The following is a 21,217-nucleotide window of genomic DNA, read 5'->3' as shown; positions in this document are numbered from 1 at the left end:
AAATATTGGAAATTAATTTTCAAGTTTTCAAATGGAGTACTGTTTTATGCTGTTGCTATGGCTGGTCGGCTTGAGATGACTTTTTCGCTGACCTGCACTACATTTGAAATCAGCCACAGAGATCTGATCATGTTGTACAAAATGGCTAAGTAATTGTGATTTTATTATCGCAGGCCAACCATCTATAGACCTATGAGCTCAGCCAAGCCATTCTTAATGGTTGTTCAAATACCAGATGGAAAAGTATTCTTTGAAATTAATAAAAATTTAAAGCATAAGGAACAACACTGGAAAAAGCTATAATTGAAAGACATGTTAACAAAATATTACATATAATTAAAAATCCAAGGTGAGTACTTAAATTTCATGTAAATCAACAGAAGAAAAGGTACAAGAGCTGGCATTCTGATTTGTTTGGTGTCTTTATACCAGAAACATTGTTTAGAAAAAGAAAGTTAACAGAAATTTGCTCACATGGATCTAAAAAGAAATATGATCTGCAGGGAAGGTGAAATCTCAAAGATGAGAAAATATTTCCCTAAACATAGGCATAAAAATATTGACTACGCCGGGTGGTGGTGGTGGTAGTAGTAGTAGCTGTAGTAGTAGTAGTCTTACTGGCAATGTCAGTTTACAGCTAAATTAAGAAGTATACTTTTTCCAATTTTGTTTTTCTCAATATTTTTCCTGTAGAAGAGGTAATAGCCCTTATTGTTAATCATTTTGTATTTTTAATGCTATAGCTAAGTTTATAAAAAACATGAAAAATAAAATATTTTAACAACTTGAAATAACTTCAGAGATGATACAGAACAGATTACATATTTGTGATTGAGTTTTGTATTTGTTGATTATCAAGATACATAATTCATTTAGGCTAAATATGTGAATATCTAACAATTTGTCTTAATCATGAGACAGGAAAAGGAAAATTATATGTCAAAAATGCTAAAAAAAAAATAATAAAATCAATAAGTAAGTATAATTTTGTTGTAGTCAATAAATTATAACTTTCTTTTATACTTTTTTTTATATATAATTCCTTGGTTAGATCTTTGAAATATAACTGAAATATTTTGTTTCAGTATTTGGATAATATCCGAACCACTGTTGCTGAAAACTTGAAAAATGTAGCCCATGCCCCAAGTGTCCAAATGCAAGATGTAGGACCAGATTTTGCTGGATTTGAAATAAAAAATGAGCTTGATCCTGATGTACGAAATCACCAAGATGAAATTGATCGAAGGTAAACCCCTTTAAATTTAAAAAATATTTACTAAACCAACAATTACATTTAGTGTTGTCTCTTTTTATAAATTAGGCATATGTATACAGGATTCGATCCTAATTTAATTAACTCATCAATATGAATTTTGGGATACAGCTGCTAAACTATATTAAGTTTAATTTAGTTTTATGCACTCGCTTTCCAGAAACTTAGTAGGGAAACTTTTTAGAACTTTCAACACTACAACCACTGATCATCACTTCGGTTTTAGCATTAACTCTCAGATTTTCCATAGCTTTATCCAAGGTTTTCATTTTTTCTGGATAACCCATGTTAAATTCTTTCGATAATGCTTCTAAGACAAATATAAAAAACAAAGGACTCAAAACAGAACTCTCATGTACTCCTACTTTACATTAAAATTGTTATTAAATGTTGTTAATTCTAGTACTATTTTAAACTCTTCTGTACATTGTTTGAACAACCTTCAATCATCTATTTGCCTCTAGTGTAGATGCTCATCAGACAACCTTTCTTGACATGCTTCCAAAAGCTGTCTTCAAATCCACAAAAGCCAATACAATTTCTTATTATTAAGGTACTTTTCTTGCATTTATTATTTTATTAAGGTACTCTTCTTGTATTTATTATATATTATAAAGGTACTTTTCATGCATTTATTATTTTATTATTAAGGTAATTTTCTTGCATTTATTATTTATTTTGTTATTATTAAGGTACTCTTCTTGCATTTACGTATGTTATCATAAAATACTTTTCTTTATTTATTATTTACTCGTGGTACCTGGCCATGCATTGCTTTGGCTTAGTGGAAATGGAAAAGAAATGCCAAAAAAGGCGAAAATGTATGTTTCTTATGTTCTCAATACTTGTGGATACCTTAGGTTGAAAGCAGTGTAAACATGAGTGTTTAATTTTAGTATGGGCAGTTATTTGAGCTTGGATTTGCAAATCTTGTATAATAAAAATTTTATCTGATTTGTAATTTGTATAAAAGTATAGTGTTTTACAAATAATAAATCACTGAAAAGAAAAAAAAATTAAAGAAAACTTTTTAAAGAATAAACCAACAAAGTAATAGGAAAATGTATGCGCAGCCAGACACACACACACACACACCAACAAATTTACGTACGAATATCCAAATAAAAAAAACGGAAATAAACTGCAAAACAATAAATAACAAATGTAATATATATAAATATGTGTGTGTGTGTGTATATATATTTATTTTTCACCAGGGAAGTGACATGTTACATTAACAAAAGAAGTTGTGTATAATGAATGTTAGTAATAATTCGTTAATGTAGGGAACAATAGAATTCTAGAATATTAGAATGTCCAGAGCTCAGCCAATCAGAATGGGTGGACTATGTGAAAGGAGACTTAATTAATTATGTATCAGAAAAATGGAAGATTATGGTATCTATGTATATATTAAATAGTTACGATTGGTGTAATCTCAATAGCATAGGAAAATGTAGAATTGTTTACGGGTGTCAATTGGTAGCGATGGTAGGCCTTAATATTTAAAGAGAAAAATACGAATTACTTCCTCTGAGGATGTTGCGATTGTGATGGTGTTGCTCATAGGATGCAATGTAACATTTTATTATCATGACTAAATGTGTATATAATTGTGTTCGAAAGCTACAAAAGATAGTGCTTATTATGCTAGATGTATTGAACTTGTATGTGGCATCTGTTGTAAATCTACAATACTTTGGTCCAGAGGGGAATTTCTGTAGTTCTTTTATTATATTATAGGAGATTATGTTATTAAGGTACTCTTCTTGTACTTATTATTTACTAGCAGAACCCGTGGACCAATGGAAGTATGCGCCCCACTTAACATGTAAAAAAAAAAAATTAAACTACGACTGTTAGTGGGAGCTACTGGTGGCCAGTAAAATAGCATGTACTGGTGCCCGTGACAAAAATGAATGTACCGTGCCAAAGTAATAACATTAGTATCTATAAACCCATTCTTAACATTGGGATTTGATTATATGCTGTGATTAATCTGTGCTTTCATATGTGTCAAATAAAATTAGGGTAGTGTGGCCTATTAGGTAACAGTTGTTACTGTATGCCTGTAATGTGTAATGAAAATAAAAGAATTAACTGAAATGTTTCAAACTAATGCATTTTATATATAATTATATATTGAAGAGTTTAGCTTCCAAATAATCACATCATTTTTATTATGATTTTCTTTCAAAAAAAATAACAGAATTTTAATCAAAGAAATAAGTTGTTAGCAAAAAATTTGTAAAATAAAATTCTGTAATTTTTATTTTAGCATATTAATAAAAAAAAAATGCAAAATATCTGAGTGCTAAATTGTTCAAATTAGTCCAGTTATATCTATGCATCTATGGGCCAGTTACAATTGGTGTAATCACTAGTAGTGGGACGATGAATTGTTAATCGTAAGAATCATGTATTTTGGGGGGAATCGGAGTCGCATTGTTAAAAAATACCTTAGATTTATGATTCTTTTATTTCGATTTTCTTATATTTTTAAGTTGAACTGTTTGTTTGAAGTGAGATTAATGCTGTCAAAAATTTATGATAAAAACGTCAGTACTTCTACACTTTATTGCCGAAACTGGAGATGCCATTTTATTTCATGCACCTATCATTGAAATCCAAGGGAGGAATCAGTATTTTAAATTATGACCAAAGTTAGAAATAAATAACAAAAAAATTAAACTAGATATTAATTACTTCCGGAAAGAACTATAACAAAAAGTAAATAAAGAAAATTAAAGAGAACATATATCCGTAATTATTTAATTGGAAATGTTTCAATTTAATTAATGAAAACAGGAAAGTTTTTCATGAAACGTGTATATATATATATATATATATATATATATATATATATTTTTTTTTTTTTTTTTTTTTTTTCTCATTAAAAACAGAAAATGGAAAGGACATATTCATAATTGTCTAAACTGGGCGAGCACCATTTCAAAACCAAAGCATTTACTGTATAAAAATTCATCAAAATATAATTGTAAAAATATTTATTGAAAAGTTTACGTAAGAAAATATAATTTTAATAAAACATTTTGTAATGAAAGAAACATTGGATTTTTATAAAATAGTTTGTGTTTTTTGTTTTTTCAGATCAATAAAAAATTTTAATTAAACATGTTTTTTTGAATTAAAGCAACTTTGAAGGGTCAGCAAATTAATTTAAATAAAACCAAAAAATCATTATCTAGTTTAATTTTGTTATTTATAGGGTTTTCTATGACTCAAATTTTCGGGAAGATGAGAATAATAGCCTGAATAAAATATATGAGACAGTTTTTTTTTTTAGAAATAAACCTGTATTTTGTGTTGGCATAATGTCTTGTGTAAGAAGGCGCTATCAGAAAAACTAGAAATAGTAAACCTGCATGCATTCGGAAAAATGTGCCAGTTTCTGTTTGGTATCAATCGTTGTTCATCTAATCGATAAATTAATAAAATATATATATAGGTATGTTTCGTAAATGCTATGTAACGTCTGAACAAAAAGAAAAAAGAAAAACGCATGTATTCGAACCGTAAGAATTTTTGGTACTCTTGTATAATTTGACCCAGATTCTCGGGAATTCCCGTCAGTCATGGATCGGGCGAAACTGGCAATCATCGGTTTCAGCCGAGCATTGTTCGAATGTTGAAACGCTAAATTGACTTTTTATTTTTTATTTTTATGTAATGTTTTTAGTATTTTTTTGGTGATAATAAGGGGAGGGGTTCTTATTATTTATTTATTTGTAATTCATTGGCTGGGCGTTTAATAAAAAAGAAAGATACCATAAAAATTTAATTTAATTTTGAAATCCTATCTGAAATGTAACACGGTGCGTGCACTGTAAAAACACTGAATATTTCTTATTAATTAATAATTGTTTATCTAATCGGTCAAATAATAATAAAAGATATACAGGTATGTCTTCGATAAGTGAATAATAAAAAGATATATATGTTTTTCTTTTTATTAACAAATGCAAAACTGCGAGTGAAGTTTACGTATTATTTCATTTTTTTTTTAAATTTTTATTAATACAAAGACAATCAAAATATGTAGCTTTCTAGCCTGATGCTGTTTTAAGTGTACGCATGCACAAAAAATGTCGGCTTATGGTTAACGTATTTTACATGTAAGTTTGCTGATGTCTGTACGCGTTATTCATGTATGTAAACAAAGATATTACTCGGTATAACCCATCCTTGGTGAATGAATATTATTTCCTGAAAATTTCAGTGTTATGTGACCAGTAGTTTAAGAGTTTACCTGTTAGATATTTACACACACATACATCTACTGTTTTATTTATGTAGATTAAGAAATTATTTTCTAAAATATTTTGTTTATATATGTTTACATTATGTTTTTAAGTAAATTTAGAAAATTAATTTAAAAAATATTGTTTATATCCATCTTCATGGTTACCTTTAATGCATCTAAAACCAAACTCCTATCTTTACATCATCAACGCTCTGATCTCCATCTGGCATCAATTGAAATGGATGGCTCCCGTCTAGGAGAAGCCCCATGTTTTGACAAGCTTCTGGGTTTGTCCTTTACTCCTGATCTGAAATGGAACACGTACATCAAGTCTGTTGCCAAGGTCGCTGGAAAGATGGTGGGATCCTTCTACCGCTCGAGAAGATATCTCACTACTGATGCAATTCTCTATCTATATAAAAGCCAAGTACGTCCAAGGATGGAATACTGCTGCCATATCTGGGCAGGAGCTGCTAAAAACAGCCTATTGTGCCTTGACAGAGTACAAAATAGACTTCGTGGCTTAGTGGGGGATGCCCTTTTCTCTACCCTGCAACCTCTATCTCACAGAAGAGACGTTGCAAGCCTATCCTTGTTTTATCGTTATTTCCATGGCAGGTCCTCGTCTGAACTCTAATCTCTGGTCCCCCCTCGCCAATCTTTCACAAAAAACACCCGTCTAGCTAAATCCACTGTGAAAAATTTTTCCCACTCTTTATCTGTGCCTAAATCAAAACATAAATTCCATGAACAAAGCTTCTTTCTTAGAACTGCACGCCTGTGGAACTCTGTTCCGTCTGCCTGCTTCCCACCTGACTACAACATGGATGTCTTCAAGTCCAACGTTAACCAATTTCTAATGAACCGCCCCCTTAAGTAAACACTTCATTAAATCTCCACACTAACGTACTGTACTTGCAATAACCCTTATCCCTGGGTGGCTTCCAGGCCTTGATAAGTGTAAAAAAAAAAATAATAATAAATAAAGCGTTACTTTTCGGTAGCTTCACCGGTTGTTAACCTAAATTTTCCGAATGTCAGAACGAGGCTCATCTGCAGGACCTACTTATGTCAACTTCATCAATTACCAAAAAATTTACTTTTGGGTTTATTTTACTGCACACATAAATCCGAAAAAGTTGTCACAAAACAAATATAGAACAAATAAATGTTATCCAAGACAAGTTACTTTTCTACCTAACTGGGTATGTTTTTAGGGTTTTTATTTAATGTAACATGTTTATTCAGCTCAAAAAACATACATTGTTTGCCGATTTATTGAAAATTTAAAAATTGCACCCAACTCTCTCTTTGACACGGGGTAATTCCATTCATCCAGAAAAAAACATCTTTGACATCCTTACCTCTCAGATTTTTTCCAAACTTTCAACATATGTTGGTATCCTAAAAACTAGGGAATTCTGAAAATTTGAGCTTTTAACTGTAAGCGGTTCCAGAAATATCGCAATTTTGGTATTTTACGTATATTGCATCAAGGCGCAAATTCGCGAAACTATGAAATTACATTTTTGGGCATAAATTTATTTCTAGACTAGGTAGAACCTTAAAAATTTGCATACACAAGGAATCAAAAAATCATGTTTAAAACCTCTGAAAATTAACTGTTTCTGAGTTATTGAACTTTTAATTGGAAATTGATTTTTTTTTTGTTCCTAGACATTCTTAATAGTCTGAACTTAAATTCCTCCAAAGGTGTTTGGTTCTTTCCTCGTTAGCTCACAATCAAACCTCAAAGATGGGCAGTTTTACGAGCCTCACGTCCAGACAGAGCAGTGTATAAAGAATCACCATAAACAGGAAATCCTGAATTTTATTTTGACTTCCTGTTCCATTTTAGAAGTGGTATTGCTGCTTTCTGGTGTTTCTTTAAGTTGGCTGAAACCTGTTTGTTTGTTTGTTTTTTTGTTTGCTGCAATGATGCAAGTAGCAGGTAAAGCTAAGTAACCGGATAGCTCACAATCGAACTTCAAAAATTGGCCAATCACAGTGGACAATCCCAAATAATAAACTGCATGTGGTGAAGATACAATGTGTTTGTAGCATTTATGAACCCCTAAAAATTCTCACAGCTCCCTTGTGATTAACCCATTTTTTAGGTTTAATTGTGAACTAGTGAAGAAAGAACAAAAGCCCATTTTTCTGGTAATCAATGCGGTGGGTACGGGTTCTAAGAAACGGTACCTATGCTGGGTGGGTACATGGATATTTGGATTTTTTGGCACGGTAGTACATTAAAGTAAAAAAAAAACTATCAACACAACATCTTATGAGTGTAAGGCAACATATGCTGTCACGGTTTTATCGTAATCCTCGTCAGAAATAGTAAAGCTCCTTCCACTTGAGTTTGTTTTAGGTACGTGGATGCTACAAATGATGTTTTTGAAAGGAACAGGACACAGATCAGCACTGCGAGGCCAGTTTTACGTGGACCATGGGGGTGCATGAACTGAACATCAACATCACCTTCATTGAGGTTTACTTTCTGCACCAATCCAACCCACCAGAACGAGTTGTACACACGTCGAAGGAACAACATCCCAATGTCAACATGAGTGGAGATTTTAAAGTCGTGAATGTCAACAAATGAATTGTCCTCACTACAGAGTTTGTGTCCGATCTTGCATTCTGATTGTGGAACAAAATGGTGATTACTTCTCGTCCCGGGTACTGTTTTCCCATCCATAAACCTCTTCTCCATTCTATCCCTCACTTCAACCATGTCTTCCTTGTCGATTCCAAAGAACACAATGGACTTCATTTCAGCTTGACACACTTCCAGTACTGCTTTGTAAGTTAGAATCTGGTTGTTCAATGGTCTCTGCAAGCTTTGCTTTGCTGCACAGCACCACCAATCCCATCACAAGGGGATTTCCCATGGCTGGTTGCAAGAAATATCCATTCAGCGTTGATACCATAATCATCTTTGTGGCAGCACAGATTAAGAAAGTTTTTAAATAGCAATACACATGAAAAAATTGAAATAGCTTAAAATATTTCAATATTGGTATGCATAGAAAGAGCTTGATGAGCTAAGAAAGAATCTTTTTAAATTTTTAAAATCTGATTAAAATTAAGGAAGTTATGGCTATTTTTGTGCCTCACACGTTTGGATATTTTTCCCTCTTTAAGACCATATGCGTTTCGTCACATTTTTTACACTACTTTTTCAGTAAAAATGTCATATCTTTGTTAAAACACAAGACTAAGAAATGAAATTTACCATATAAGTGTATAGTTGTACAAGGAATCAGAATATGCAACTCTCCCAAAGTTTATGGTTTCCAAATAATCTGCAGTAAATGTGCATAAATTCCTTAAAAATGCCATGTATCCATAAACAGAAAAGAAGTTGGAGAACTCAAAGTTGAATTGTAATGTGCTTTATGTACAAAAAACTTAAATCTAAACATAAGACCATTTAAAAATGAATATATTGCAATATTTCTTTGGTATTATTGTAGATTAACACCTTCTGTTTAACCCCACTCAACTCCTTCTGACCACCCCTCCAAAATGTGATTCTACCTTTTTAGGAAATTATGTATAAAATGCCATGAAAATCTTTAATGAAAGATAAACAAATTATTTTAGAATTGAATGTAAAATAATTTCCTATTACAGGTCATTCTAGCATTTTAGGGCAGTTAACTGTTTTTTTTTTTTCTATGGGAAAATATGCATGCTTTTTTTTTTTAAGATGATTATGTGTAGTTTTAAGAGGGTTTCTATGCAATGAGAATATGGGGAGGGTTGCCATTCGGACTTTGAATTAATTGTAGGGCTAAGGAAAATTATGTGTGAACATACTGAAAACTTGACAGAGACAAAGCTAACAAAAACAATATTAGAGGGGGGAGCGGTTAGTTTCACAAAAATTTAATGTAAAATAATTCACCATTTCCTGGACATTCTAGCATTTTAGGACAGTTAACCAATTTATTTTGATGTGTATTTTTCTTTAAGGAAGGATCTATTTTTTGTTTGTTTGTTTTAGATGCTTGTATGTGGCTTACAGAGGTATTTTGTTGGGGGGGGGCTTGCCACTCGAACTTAGTGTTATTGTTAGGGTTAAAGAGTGTTTTAGGAGGAGACTTGCCACACATAATTTGGATTAGAGGTGAAGTCAAAGAAAATTCCATAAATTTGTTGATTTCTATTTTCGAGGTTGAAGGTGTTAATTCCATAGGCCGTTTATACTACGCTGGAGCAGGTTGTAAAAATATCTTTCGCTTAATAAGTAGAAAAAAAAAATAACGAAATAAAAAGCTTCCTAATTGTAGTTTGATGTGTTTTCTAACTGCTTTTAAAATTTCAAGAATATTGATATAGATTTTGAGGGTTTGTATTACTATACACATAGATTCGAAAAAGTTGTCAAAAAAACAAATATATAACAAATAAATGTTATCAAAAGCAAGTTACTTTTCTATCTAACTGGATAATTTTTTAGTGTTTTTATTTTATGTAACATGTTTATTCAGCTTGAAAACAGTTTTTACCGATGTTTTGGAAAATTTAAAATGGCACCCGACTCTCTTGAAACGGTAAGTTTGGAGAAAAGAGTTAAAAATAAAAAAAAGTAAACAAAATACTGCTAAAAACTCGCTTAATATATGTTACCGTGACATGGGCTGACATATATTCGGTGAGTTTTTAACAGTATTTTGTTTAGTTTTTTTTTATTTTTAACTCCTTTTCTCAAACTTACCGTGTCAAAGAGAGTCGGGCCGGGCGCCATTTTTAATTTTCCAATACATCGGTAAACACTGTACGTTTTTCGAGCTGAATAAACATGTTACATTAAATAAAAACACTAGAAAATTATCCAGTTAGGTAGAAAAGTAACTTATCTTGCCTTTGATAACATTTATTTGTTATATATTTGTTTTTTGACAACTTTTTCGAATCTTGTATAAACGAGATTTTGATACTTATTTTGATTTTGAAAAAAAAAACATTTGTGGGTGTTCGCAGTAAAACATTGTTTTAATTCACTGTTCAAAACTAATTTAAAGAATAAAAGTGCATGCAAGCTATATATCTACAAAAGTTTATTTTGTTTTTTTTAAACATGTTTTTAAATTTGACGAGAAATGTGAGAAATTGCAACTGATTCATAATGCCGAATTGGTTGGGATTGTTGTTATTATACATTCTGAAAACCGAATAGTTCTAAACTAATGTTATTCTGATAACAAAATAGCTCTAATTAAACATAAGAACATTTATATTCATATTTTCATATTTTCATGTTTTTCTTAATTCGTTCTTGAATAAAAATTAAAGAACGCGTGTTGTTTACACTGTGCTATTGCTGATTCTACAGGCTGGAGCTGCTGCTGCTGCTGCTAGTAATACTAACTTCATTTGACCAAATTCGAGAAATAGAAACAATTTTTTTTTCGGTTAGGTCCTTTTAAATTATCAATTACCGCGGTCCTACTCAACATAAAATAATACTTTTAATTGATAAAAAACTACTGGGTGTCCGAAGAATTTTTTTTTCAAAATGTTCGATACTCGTCATAGTAAAGTCTTATTTTTAACACGACAAAAAAAGAAATCGTCAAAAATATTTCGGGCACTTGACAGTATTAAGATTAACACCTCTTCTAATTGGTTCCCAAATCTCATGACGAAATTCTTCATACAATCACGGTACGGACCTTTAGAAAACAGGGGGGGTCATTACAAAACCTTACCGAAAACGGCACATTATGACGTTCACATTTTTATCACTTTATTTGCTTAAAACTCTTAAAATATATAATGTACATTCATATTTATTAATTCATTTGAAAGTATATTCATTTCCGAACAAAACAGTAGTCATTTGAAGATTTGAAGTGCTTTGGTTTAAAAAATATGGCTATTTTAGTAGAACTACCTTGAAATCTGTGATTATCCAAAGCGTTTTTTCGTCCCTGTGTATTACTATTTTAAAGTTCTTATATTTGCCACCACAACCATCTGAAACATATTAGATCTTGTTGATACTAGTGAGATGTTGTTTAATGAAATCTGTCATCATGCTCTGTATTTTGTGGACAAAGCAAGTGTCGTGTGTATTGTCGTCAGAGATAAAACATAGCAAGTGATGCTGTAGAACTCCCACTTCCTCTTTGTAGTATATTACAAGGAGGTGAAGTGTGCAGTACTCTTTGCTCCAGTGAATCCCAATAAATAATTTTGAAGATGCTTCTACAGTATAAATATACATATCCATATATTTTTTTTATCAGACACTGTGCATATTTTATGAACATCCACCGATGCCGACAGTTTTGTATAAACAGTTAAAACATAAACCAAGCTCATTTGTGGAAAAGATTACAACATTTAGCAAAACAGTTATACACATAAATAGACATATACATATTTGTTATAGGACGTCGTTATTAAAAGAAAAGATTTTTAAGTTGTCAATGAAAAAAAAATTGGTTTTCAATGTTTCAAAAAAGTTAGTGTCAAAGTTTTACAAACTGATACACAGTAGTAGTTAAGTTAGAGTTTCTAAAAATAGCACAAAAAGTTTTGTATTAAGAATTCCTGATTGGCAGATATTAAATAAACATTATTTCTTTAAACTAATAACCATTTATTTAATTAAAAAAAAAAATAAAAAAATAAAATAAATATACATCATTTTAGTGCATATAAAATCATTTAAACTGTTTTTTTTAACTTCTAGGGTATTATTGATAGAAATATTTTCAATTAATTTTTAAAAATTATTCGATACTTTTTAAACTAAATTCATTTTTTACAAAACATTCTACAAAAATGCCATTTAGTTTTTGTTTTTTTTAAACAAACTCCCCAACCTTCATAAAAAATTCAGTGGGTGTAGGATAAGATTTAAAAAGAAAAATCTTTCTTGAATTTATGTTCTTCACATGAAGTAAAAATATGCATGTATTAGTTTTTTCATTTTAAAATAATTTTAATTTATGGTGGGGTGAGTACAAAAACAAATTCAACCCTAAGAAAAAAGAATAAAAACCTATTTACTGTTCATTAATTTTGTAATATCTAGTAAATGTTTAAATGATGGGGGAGAGGTCTGACAGAAAATAAAGCAGGTTATGTAAGAACAGTGTTGAAAGTTATAGCAGAAAATAAACTTGAAGTTATTGCAATTGAACATGGCCATGCTGAAGGCATTATTTCTGTTATTAAATCTGCTCTTTCAAAAGTGGAGTTAGTGCACTGATGATGAAACGTTTCATCGAGAATTGTTGGGTTTTGTGCAGATGAGGCAAATGGAAATACTGGACAGAGGAATGGTGTTGTGACACTGTTAAGTTCCCCATCTCATAGACTTCTACTGCACAACACATTGGCTTGAATTATCCCCATTGAAATCCCATGCACTCTTTCGATGTCTGTCAACATTAGATATGGAAGACTTACTACTTCAAGAACAAGCGAGAACTTAAAATTATTGGAGATGAACTACAAGAAAGAATTTACTTGATAGTGCCAGTAAAGGATATCAGCTGGGTAATAAGAGTCTTTTTTCCAAGGAAAGTCCTGTTTTTAGATCAAAGAAAAACTAAAGAACCATATTGGTTCTACAGTTGACATTACAATTAAAGAACTGGAGTCAAGATTTCAAAATCTGTTGGGAACAAACAAAAGTGTAAATACTGAACAAGTGGCGAAAAGCTTCATTAACGTGTTTATGCACAATCATGAGAACTTATCCATTTTGTAAATTATGAAATACATTGTTTTCGAATGGTTTGGAAAACTTCTGGTAGTTTCAGGATGCAATATAAGAAGTTGTTCATACAGAATGGAAACACATTGAATTCTTTGTTGCAATAATTTCAGGGACAAATTTAAATATGATTAAAGATTAATTCTCTTTTATTACTGAACAAAAAGCCTTTCCTTCCTATCTGGTTACTTGGCTTTACCTGCTAATTGCATCATTGTATCAAACAAAAAAAACAAACAAAATAGTTTCAGCCAACTTAAAGAAACACCAGAAAGCAGCAATACCACTTCTAAAATGGAACAGGAAGTCAAAATTAAATTCAGGATTTCCTGTTTATGGTGAAGTAAAGTGACTCCTTGTACACTGCTCTGTCTGGAAGTGAGGCTCGTAAAACTGCTCATCTTTGAGGTTCGATTGTGAGCTAACAAGGAAAGAACCAAACACCTTATTTGGAGGAATTTAAGTTCAGACTATCAAGAATGTCTAGGAACAAAAAAAATCAATTTCTAATAGTGCCACATGTTTTTTTGGGTCGCCTTAGACCAATACTTAAATCTCGGCTTAAAAGTTCAATAACTCAGAAACAGTTAATTTTCAAAGGTTTTAAATATGATTTTTGGATTCCTCGTGCGGAAAACCTAGTCCATACAAATTTTCAAGGTTCTACCTAGTCTAGAAATTGATTTATGCCCAAAATCGTAATTTCATAGTTTTGCAAATTTGCGCCTCAACTCAATATACGTAAAAGACTAAAATTGCGATATTTCCAGAACCGCTTAGAGTTAAAAGCTCAAATTTTCAGGAGAGAGGTAAGCCTCTCAGATTTTTCCAAACTTTCACCATGTGTTGGTATCCTAAAAACTAGGTGTCAAAGATGTTTTTTTCTGGATGATTTGAGATGGTAAGTTTGGGAAAAAGAATTAAAAATAAAAAACCCTGAAAAATACTGTTAGAAACTCGCTCAATATATGTTAATGTGACAAAGGCTGGCATATATTCGTCGGAATTTTTACAGTATTTTGTCTAGTGTTTTATTTATAACTCATTTTCCCAAACTTACCGTGTCAAAGAGAGAGAGAGAGTTGGGCGCCATTTTTAATTTTCCAATACGTCAGTAAACACTGTATGTTGTGCTCTAACTCGCTCACACACACACACACACGTTCACACGCAAATAAACGAACGTTTATTCATTTCAATTTCCCCGTGCATTTTGCACAAAAGTAAGTTCTTAGAGCAACAACATAATTTCAAATACGCCCACACGCTTTTCTTACAACAACAATGGTAAAATGAACATATTTCTGACGGACGTAGTTGGCGACAGTATCACGTGCACAAGTGACCAATGAGAAAATTTAGAAGATTGTCTTTTAAACGCTTTTCCAAAAACCAAAATATCAGCAGTAATAATCTTGTTTTGGAGCCGGTCCAAAAAGTATTTAAACGCATCAAACATTCTTTCTTCCGTCCTTTTTCCCTTCTCGCTCCGACGTGACACGAGAACATGCCTCTCGTTTTCATAACATCTTTGCTTTCAAAGTTGTCAAAACCATAATGACGCACACCATGCAGGCACTCAAAAATCACACTTATGCACACATGCACCCATTCCGTACATTTTCTATAAGAATTAATAACAACAGACTACTTTCCTCATGGGACTTTTGAATAAGGCAAACTTCACCAGTTAAAACACAAACCTTGAAATAAGGACATTATTTTAACACAACACTTTCATCTTCTAATCTTATTAATTCAATGAAGGACTTTCTTCTAACATTCTAATCATATAATGATTTCTCAAGAACTTTTACCGATCGGACCTTTGCTTGTTCATCTTGTTATTTTTGTTGAAAAATAAATGTGGTGCATTTTAAACGAAAAGGGGGTGTTATTTTGTTTTATTCCTTTTTTTATTATTTTGTTTGGAGCAGAGAGAGATTAAATTTCACTTAAACTTCTTTTCCTCTACAATGTTTTTCGAGCCGAATAAACATGTTACATTAAATAAAAACACTTAAAATATATCCAGTTAGGTAGAAAAGTAACTTATCTTGCCTTTGATAACATTTATTTGTTCTATATTTGTTTTGTGACAACTTTTTCGAATCCGTGTACAGTAAAACAAACTCTTTTTATATAGAAATTAAGAGGTAAAGACATTAAATAAGAATAAACATTAAAGGAAGATAAGTGTATAATTATATAATAAAAATAAATATAGAAATAAACCAATTTATATTTTAAAAATAACATTATTATTGTTTGAAATATTTTTTAAAAAGTCAGATAAATAGGAATAATTTTAGAAGATTGAATATAAAAGGCTAAAAATTTAATCAAACATTTAGTTATTTTTAAATTTCATTTAGAAATAAGAATATTCTTGAAAGTGGAATAAAAATCAGTTAGCGATTGAAGCTGAAAAAAAAAGTTAAATTTTAAAGAGTTATCGAAGATAAAGTGAAAATAAAACAAAAAAATAAATATCAAAAGATAAACAAAACATTTGAAATTTGATGTTATTGTATTTTTAATTAATCATGACTTTATATTTTTTAATATATAAAATAACTCCTGAAATTGATTGTTATTAATTTCATGGTGCATGTTTAATTAGCAATACACACGGACGATAAAAACGTTTTGGATAATTACTGATTTCAAGGAGGTTCTGTTAAAATCGTCATATTTTAAAAACCAAAGCATCTTATGTCCTCAAAATACCACCGTTTTGTTCGAAAATGAATATACTTTCAAATAAATTAATAAATAATAATGTACATTATATATTTTAAGAGTTTTAAGCAAATAAAGTGCTAAAAATGTTAACATCATAAAACAGCGTTTTCGGAAAGATTTTGTAACGACCCCCCCCCCCTGGTTTGTAAATGGTCCTACTGCGTTTCTCTTAAGAATTTCCTCATGAAATTTGGAAATTAACTAGAAAAGATACTACTTTTAATAGATTCGGTTGTCCGAAATTCTTTTGAGAGCTCATTTTTTTGTTGTGTTAAAAAGAAAACTTCAATATGATGATTTTTTAAAATTTTGAAAAAAAATTTCTTCGGACACCCACTGTTAAATAAATCAATCTTTTTATTACATTTATCTGTTAAAAATAAAAATGTAACTGGCTTCATCTTGTGGTACGGAGCAATTTAAAATCATGATACCTGGAAAAAATCGCTCTATTTTTAAAAAGTATCTAAAGACGATCTGTGGAAGCAGCAGGAGCAGCAGCTTTAATATCGCTGATATTACTTTATTGTAAACAAACTTTTTTTGTTTTTGTTTTTTTATTCCAGAACGAATTAAAAATTTAAAAAAATTAAAATATGAATATAAAAAAATGCTCTTATATATTTAATTGGAGTTCATATTATTAGAACATAATTAGCTTAACTAGATTTCGGTTATCAGAATATATAATTTTGAAGCAATCTGGCGTTACTTTTGGTCAAATTTAAAAAATATAATTGAAAAACAAATATGTAATGTGTGCACTACCTTAGTTTTTAATGGTGAACTAAAGTGTTTTGTTTAAAAAAAAAATTAAAAATAAAAAAAATAATGTGAAATATTATTTTGCTTCACATTGTCTGATTATGTTTGTTTCATTATATGATACGGGATGAACCTTATTAAAAAAGACACCAGAAGACAAGATACATTTAAGCGTGATAAGCCATCGAGCAAGTCCATGTATTTATTTTTACTAACCACAAGGGACGCAACTCTTGTATTGTTTTATATTAAAGAGTTGACCGAAGGGATTCATAACTCATAATATGACATCCCTCTTTTCCAAAGAAAAATAAAACAAAAACAATAAAAATTACATAAGGAAGGAACCTTGACACTAGTACAATAGTGTGAGTGCCCAACTAAGGGCTGTTCTCATCATAAGAACATTTTTTGGGTGGTCTTATACGACTGGATCTGGATACTTTCTGAGTTCCAGGATGAGTGTTCAGGTGTATTTGTACCGGGTCTGTCATTGGTTGTGTTGGGGCTGGTATGCTCCATGGGTATACAATCCGTTGACGAATCGTTCGATTCTGGGGTCATCATGGGTGTGGCTGCATACGTTTTGGAGTTCAGCCTTGTTGCAGACTTATCTGTTCTCAGATGTCTGCGGTTCCTGTGAAGTGACTTCCCCGATGGAGTCTGCACCGCATATGATCTTGGTTCGACACATCTCTGTGTGACGACTGCTGGAGACCATTTACTGGAGTCTGGATCATATACGCGGACGTGTTGTCCTTCCTGTATCTCTGGTAACTCTCGGGTGTGTTGGTCATAGTGAGACTTTTGGTAGGATTGCCTTTGATATAGGCGAGTTACTGTTTTTTCTTTTTGGGTCGAATTGTTGGGGCACTTCACTGGTAAGTTTCCCACCAGCTTTCGGTTCCATAGCAATTCACCCGGTGACGGAATTGCATGGTCGATTGGGGTTGACCGTAAACACAGCAATACCATGTCTACATCACGACTACTTGAGGCAGCCTTTTGCATCACTGATTTTATGGCTTGTATACAGCGCTCGGCCAGACCGTTTGATTGGGGGTATCTAGGGGATGATGTGACGTGTTCAAATCCCCATTCGCTTGCAAATTGTTTGAAAAGACTGGAGCTATAGTGAGGACTATTGTCGCTGATGACTCTTTCTGGAATCCCTTGTTCACCGAATATCTGCTTTATTAGTTTGACTACTTCCTGACTGGAAAATTCCTTTAATTTCCTCACAAAGGGAAGCTTTGAGAAATAGTCTACCATCAGCAGGTAATTGTGACCTTCACTGTGGAACAGGTCAATGGCCACTACTTGCCAGGGCCTTACAGGAATCTCATGTGGCATCAGAGGTTCTGCACTCTGGCTTTTTGGTGCTGTTGACATGTGGTACATTGTTGTGTGATGCTGTCTATATCTTTATTAATGTTGTGCCAAAAGACACAACTTTTTGCCCGCAGTTTGCATTTTTCCATACCCTGATGACCATAATGGATTTTTTGTAGGATTTCCTGCTGCATCACTTTGGGTATAATTATCCGATTACTCTTCATCAAAATTCCATTTTCGATGGCCAGCTCATCCCGATACGATCAATATGGCTGCAAGTTTTTGCATATTTCCCTGGATGCATTGGGCCAGCCGTGCAGGATGGTTTCCTTAAGTTCACAGAGTATAGGGTCGGCTTTCGTTGCTAGCTTTATCTGTGTTACTTTTTTAGCAGAAAATTGGACAAAGTCAACTCGGATATTAAGGTCGATCTCCTCGTTACTCCTTCTGTTGGGTAGTCGGGAGAATCCATCCGCCAGGGTAATTTCCTTACCTGGGCGATACATGATGGTCGTGTCATATCCTTGTAGGCGGAGCAGCATGCGTTGCAAATGAGGTGGAGCAGCAATTAGATTTTTTAAGCTGATCATTTCCAACGGCTTGTGATCACTTTCTACTTGGAATTTGCTTCCATATAGGTATGTTTTGAAGCGCTCACAGGCAAAAACTACAGCTAAAAGCTCTCTTTCTATGTTTGCATACCTTTGTTCTGTTGCTTTTGATGCAAATGCAATGGGCTTTCCTTGCAAGAGTACTGCACCTAGACCCTTGTTTGAGGCGTCTACCTGTAGGCTTGTCTCTTTCATTGGATCGAAGCAAGTGAGAGACATTTCTTTGCAGATCTCATCCTTTATTTTCTGCATAGCCTTCTAGTGACTGGCAGTCCACTGGTACTCTGCTTCTTTTTTTAACAGATCTCTCATGGGTGCAGTTAAGTCTGATAGGCACGGAATGAATGGTGACAAGTAAGTGATGATTCCCAACACTTTTTGCAATGCTTTGACGTTGGTAGGGCTGGGAAGCTGCTTTACAGCTTCTACCTTACTAGGATCTGGGTTAATGCCGTTCTTGTCATAGATAGCCCCCAAAAAGCTTATCTGCTTTTGATCTATCTCAAATTTATCACCATTAAAACACAATCCTTCCGTTTGTGCTACTTCCATAAGCAGGTGGAGGTTGCTGTCGTGCTCCTCCTTAGTCTTTCCGAAGACAATAACATCATCTATTAGTCCAATTGTACCAGGGCATTTTTCCAGTATCATGTCCATTCTTAGCATAAATACATCCTGTGACATTACCAGACCAAAGGGCATTCTTTGGAAACAGTATCTCCCAAACGGTGAGTTGAAGGTCGTTAGTAATTGGGATTCTGCATCAAGAGGTATGGACCAATATCCGTTTTTGGCATCTAGCTTGGAGAAGTGTTGAGCACCTGATAGCTTGTGTGCTAGCTCTTCCATGGTGGGAGTCTTGTAATGACATCTCATTATTGCCCGGTTCAGATCCTTTGGGTCAAGGCATAAGCGAAGTTGTCCATTCTTCTTTCGAGCATATACTATGCTGCTGACCCATTCAGTCGGTTCGGTGAGCTTTCTGATGATGCCTTGGGCTTGCATGGATTTCAACTCCTCTTCTATTTCTTATCTAAGATGGATAGGGCATTTCCTCGGTACATGTATTACTGGAGGATGATCAGATTTTAGGATGATGTGGTAGTCACTTTTAAAATGTCCTATGCGATCGAACTGACTTGCATATGCATTTTTTAATTCGCTGACGGAGTTAATCGGATCTTTCTTTTGTTGAATGGTGCAGTGGAGGCTTATCAGCTCCAAGTCTCTGAGAGAAGGTAATCCTATGATTGTAGGCCCTTCTGTTGTGACAACAAAGAATTTTAAAGTTTTCCACTTGTCTTTGTGTCCACATTGTATGTAGATCAATCCGTGCTGTACTCTGTTTGAGCCGTTGTATGCCGTCAGAATCGTGTGCTCTTTCTTTGTGGAGCCTGGAATGGGTTGTCCTAAGTTATCAACTCTGTTGGGAAACATGTTTCGAAAAGTTCGCAGAGGAAGCGTATTCCCTTCTGCACCTGTGTCCACCTTTGCTTTGAGTATATGATTGCCTGGTCTATTGGGAAGCTTTATTTTAAGTTCCGTTATTATTTCAGTACGCTCGTCTTTTGGCTGATGAATCGCATTAAAGTTTAACTGCTCAAATTCTCTATACATCTCCTTGGGCTCAGATTTTACTGTTCCGTTTTCTGTATCTGTTTTCTTGTGGCTGCTTTTGGCTGTTCGTCGTTTTTGTTTGGCTGTATTTTCTTGTGCCCTCCTTTTTGTTAGTGCAGACTTTCGCCCAGTGGTTCTTTTTGCCATACGCTGAGCATGTTGTGCCCCAGGCTGGACATTTTTCTTTTTCATGTTTATTTCCACAACATCGACACTGGCTTGTTTTTATTGCACTAATTTCCTGATGATCGCCTCGAATTTCAGCCATTTGCCGCATGTGGTTAAGGGACGCTTTGTGCGTTCTACCACTATTTAAGGCCTCTTGGAGTGTAAGCTCCATGCCTTTCGAAAGTAGAAGTTTTTGTAACTCCGGGTGTCTGGTGCCGGTAATCATTTGTTCAATGAGACGTTCTTCAGTCTCTTGGTTATCCCTAAACCTGCATTTTTTTGCCTGTAGTTTACATCTCGCCATGAAGTCGTTGATGCTTTCCGTATTCTTCTGTTTATATTCACGCAGATAGAAACGTGCAATACGAAAATTGGTTTGGGGCTCTAGACGCTCCTCAAATTTACGCCAAATTGCCTCCGGGTTTGTTCGGTCAGCATCATCGTCAAATGTCCAGGCATTATATCGCCGTAACCCTTCCTCACCAGACAGCAGTAGAATGTGGTCGACCTGCTTCTCGACGGGAATGTTTTTTCTGAGAAATATAATGCGCACCGTTGCTTGAAGAATCTGAATGATTCAAATAGATTCTCAGACTCCCAGTGCATAACGGGTTCGCTTGCATTAGAACTCATTTTACTTTAATTTAATTATTGTTTTTTTAGGGTTTTTTATTATTATTATTATTATTATTATA

At 33.1% G+C, this 21,217-nt stretch overlaps 1 protein-coding gene across 3 annotated transcripts in view; it reads left to right on the top strand.

The window, feature by feature from the left end:
• LOC145287841 (histone deacetylase 3-like) overlaps positions 1 to 21,217 on the top strand; it is a 653,483-nt gene that overhangs the window by 605,703 nt on the left and 26,563 nt on the right. For all 3 annotated transcript variants that reach the window (XM_080135715.1, XM_080135716.1, XM_080135714.1), the window contains one exon: positions 1,086 to 1,246. In XM_080135715.1, coding sequence (XP_079991841.1) covers positions 1,086 to 1,246 — 161 coding nt within the window. The remainder of the gene's footprint in view (positions 1 to 1,085; positions 1,247 to 21,217) is intronic.

Source organism: Euprymna scolopes, chromosome 11 (assembly GCF_053919585.1).
Source record: "Euprymna scolopes isolate OS-2025 chromosome 11, ASM5391958v1, whole genome shotgun sequence".
Lineage (NCBI taxonomy): Eukaryota > Metazoa > Mollusca > Cephalopoda > Sepiida > Sepiolidae > Euprymna > Euprymna scolopes.
Note: the sequence above shows the minus strand (reverse complement) of the source record. Positions and strands in the feature narration are given on the sequence as shown.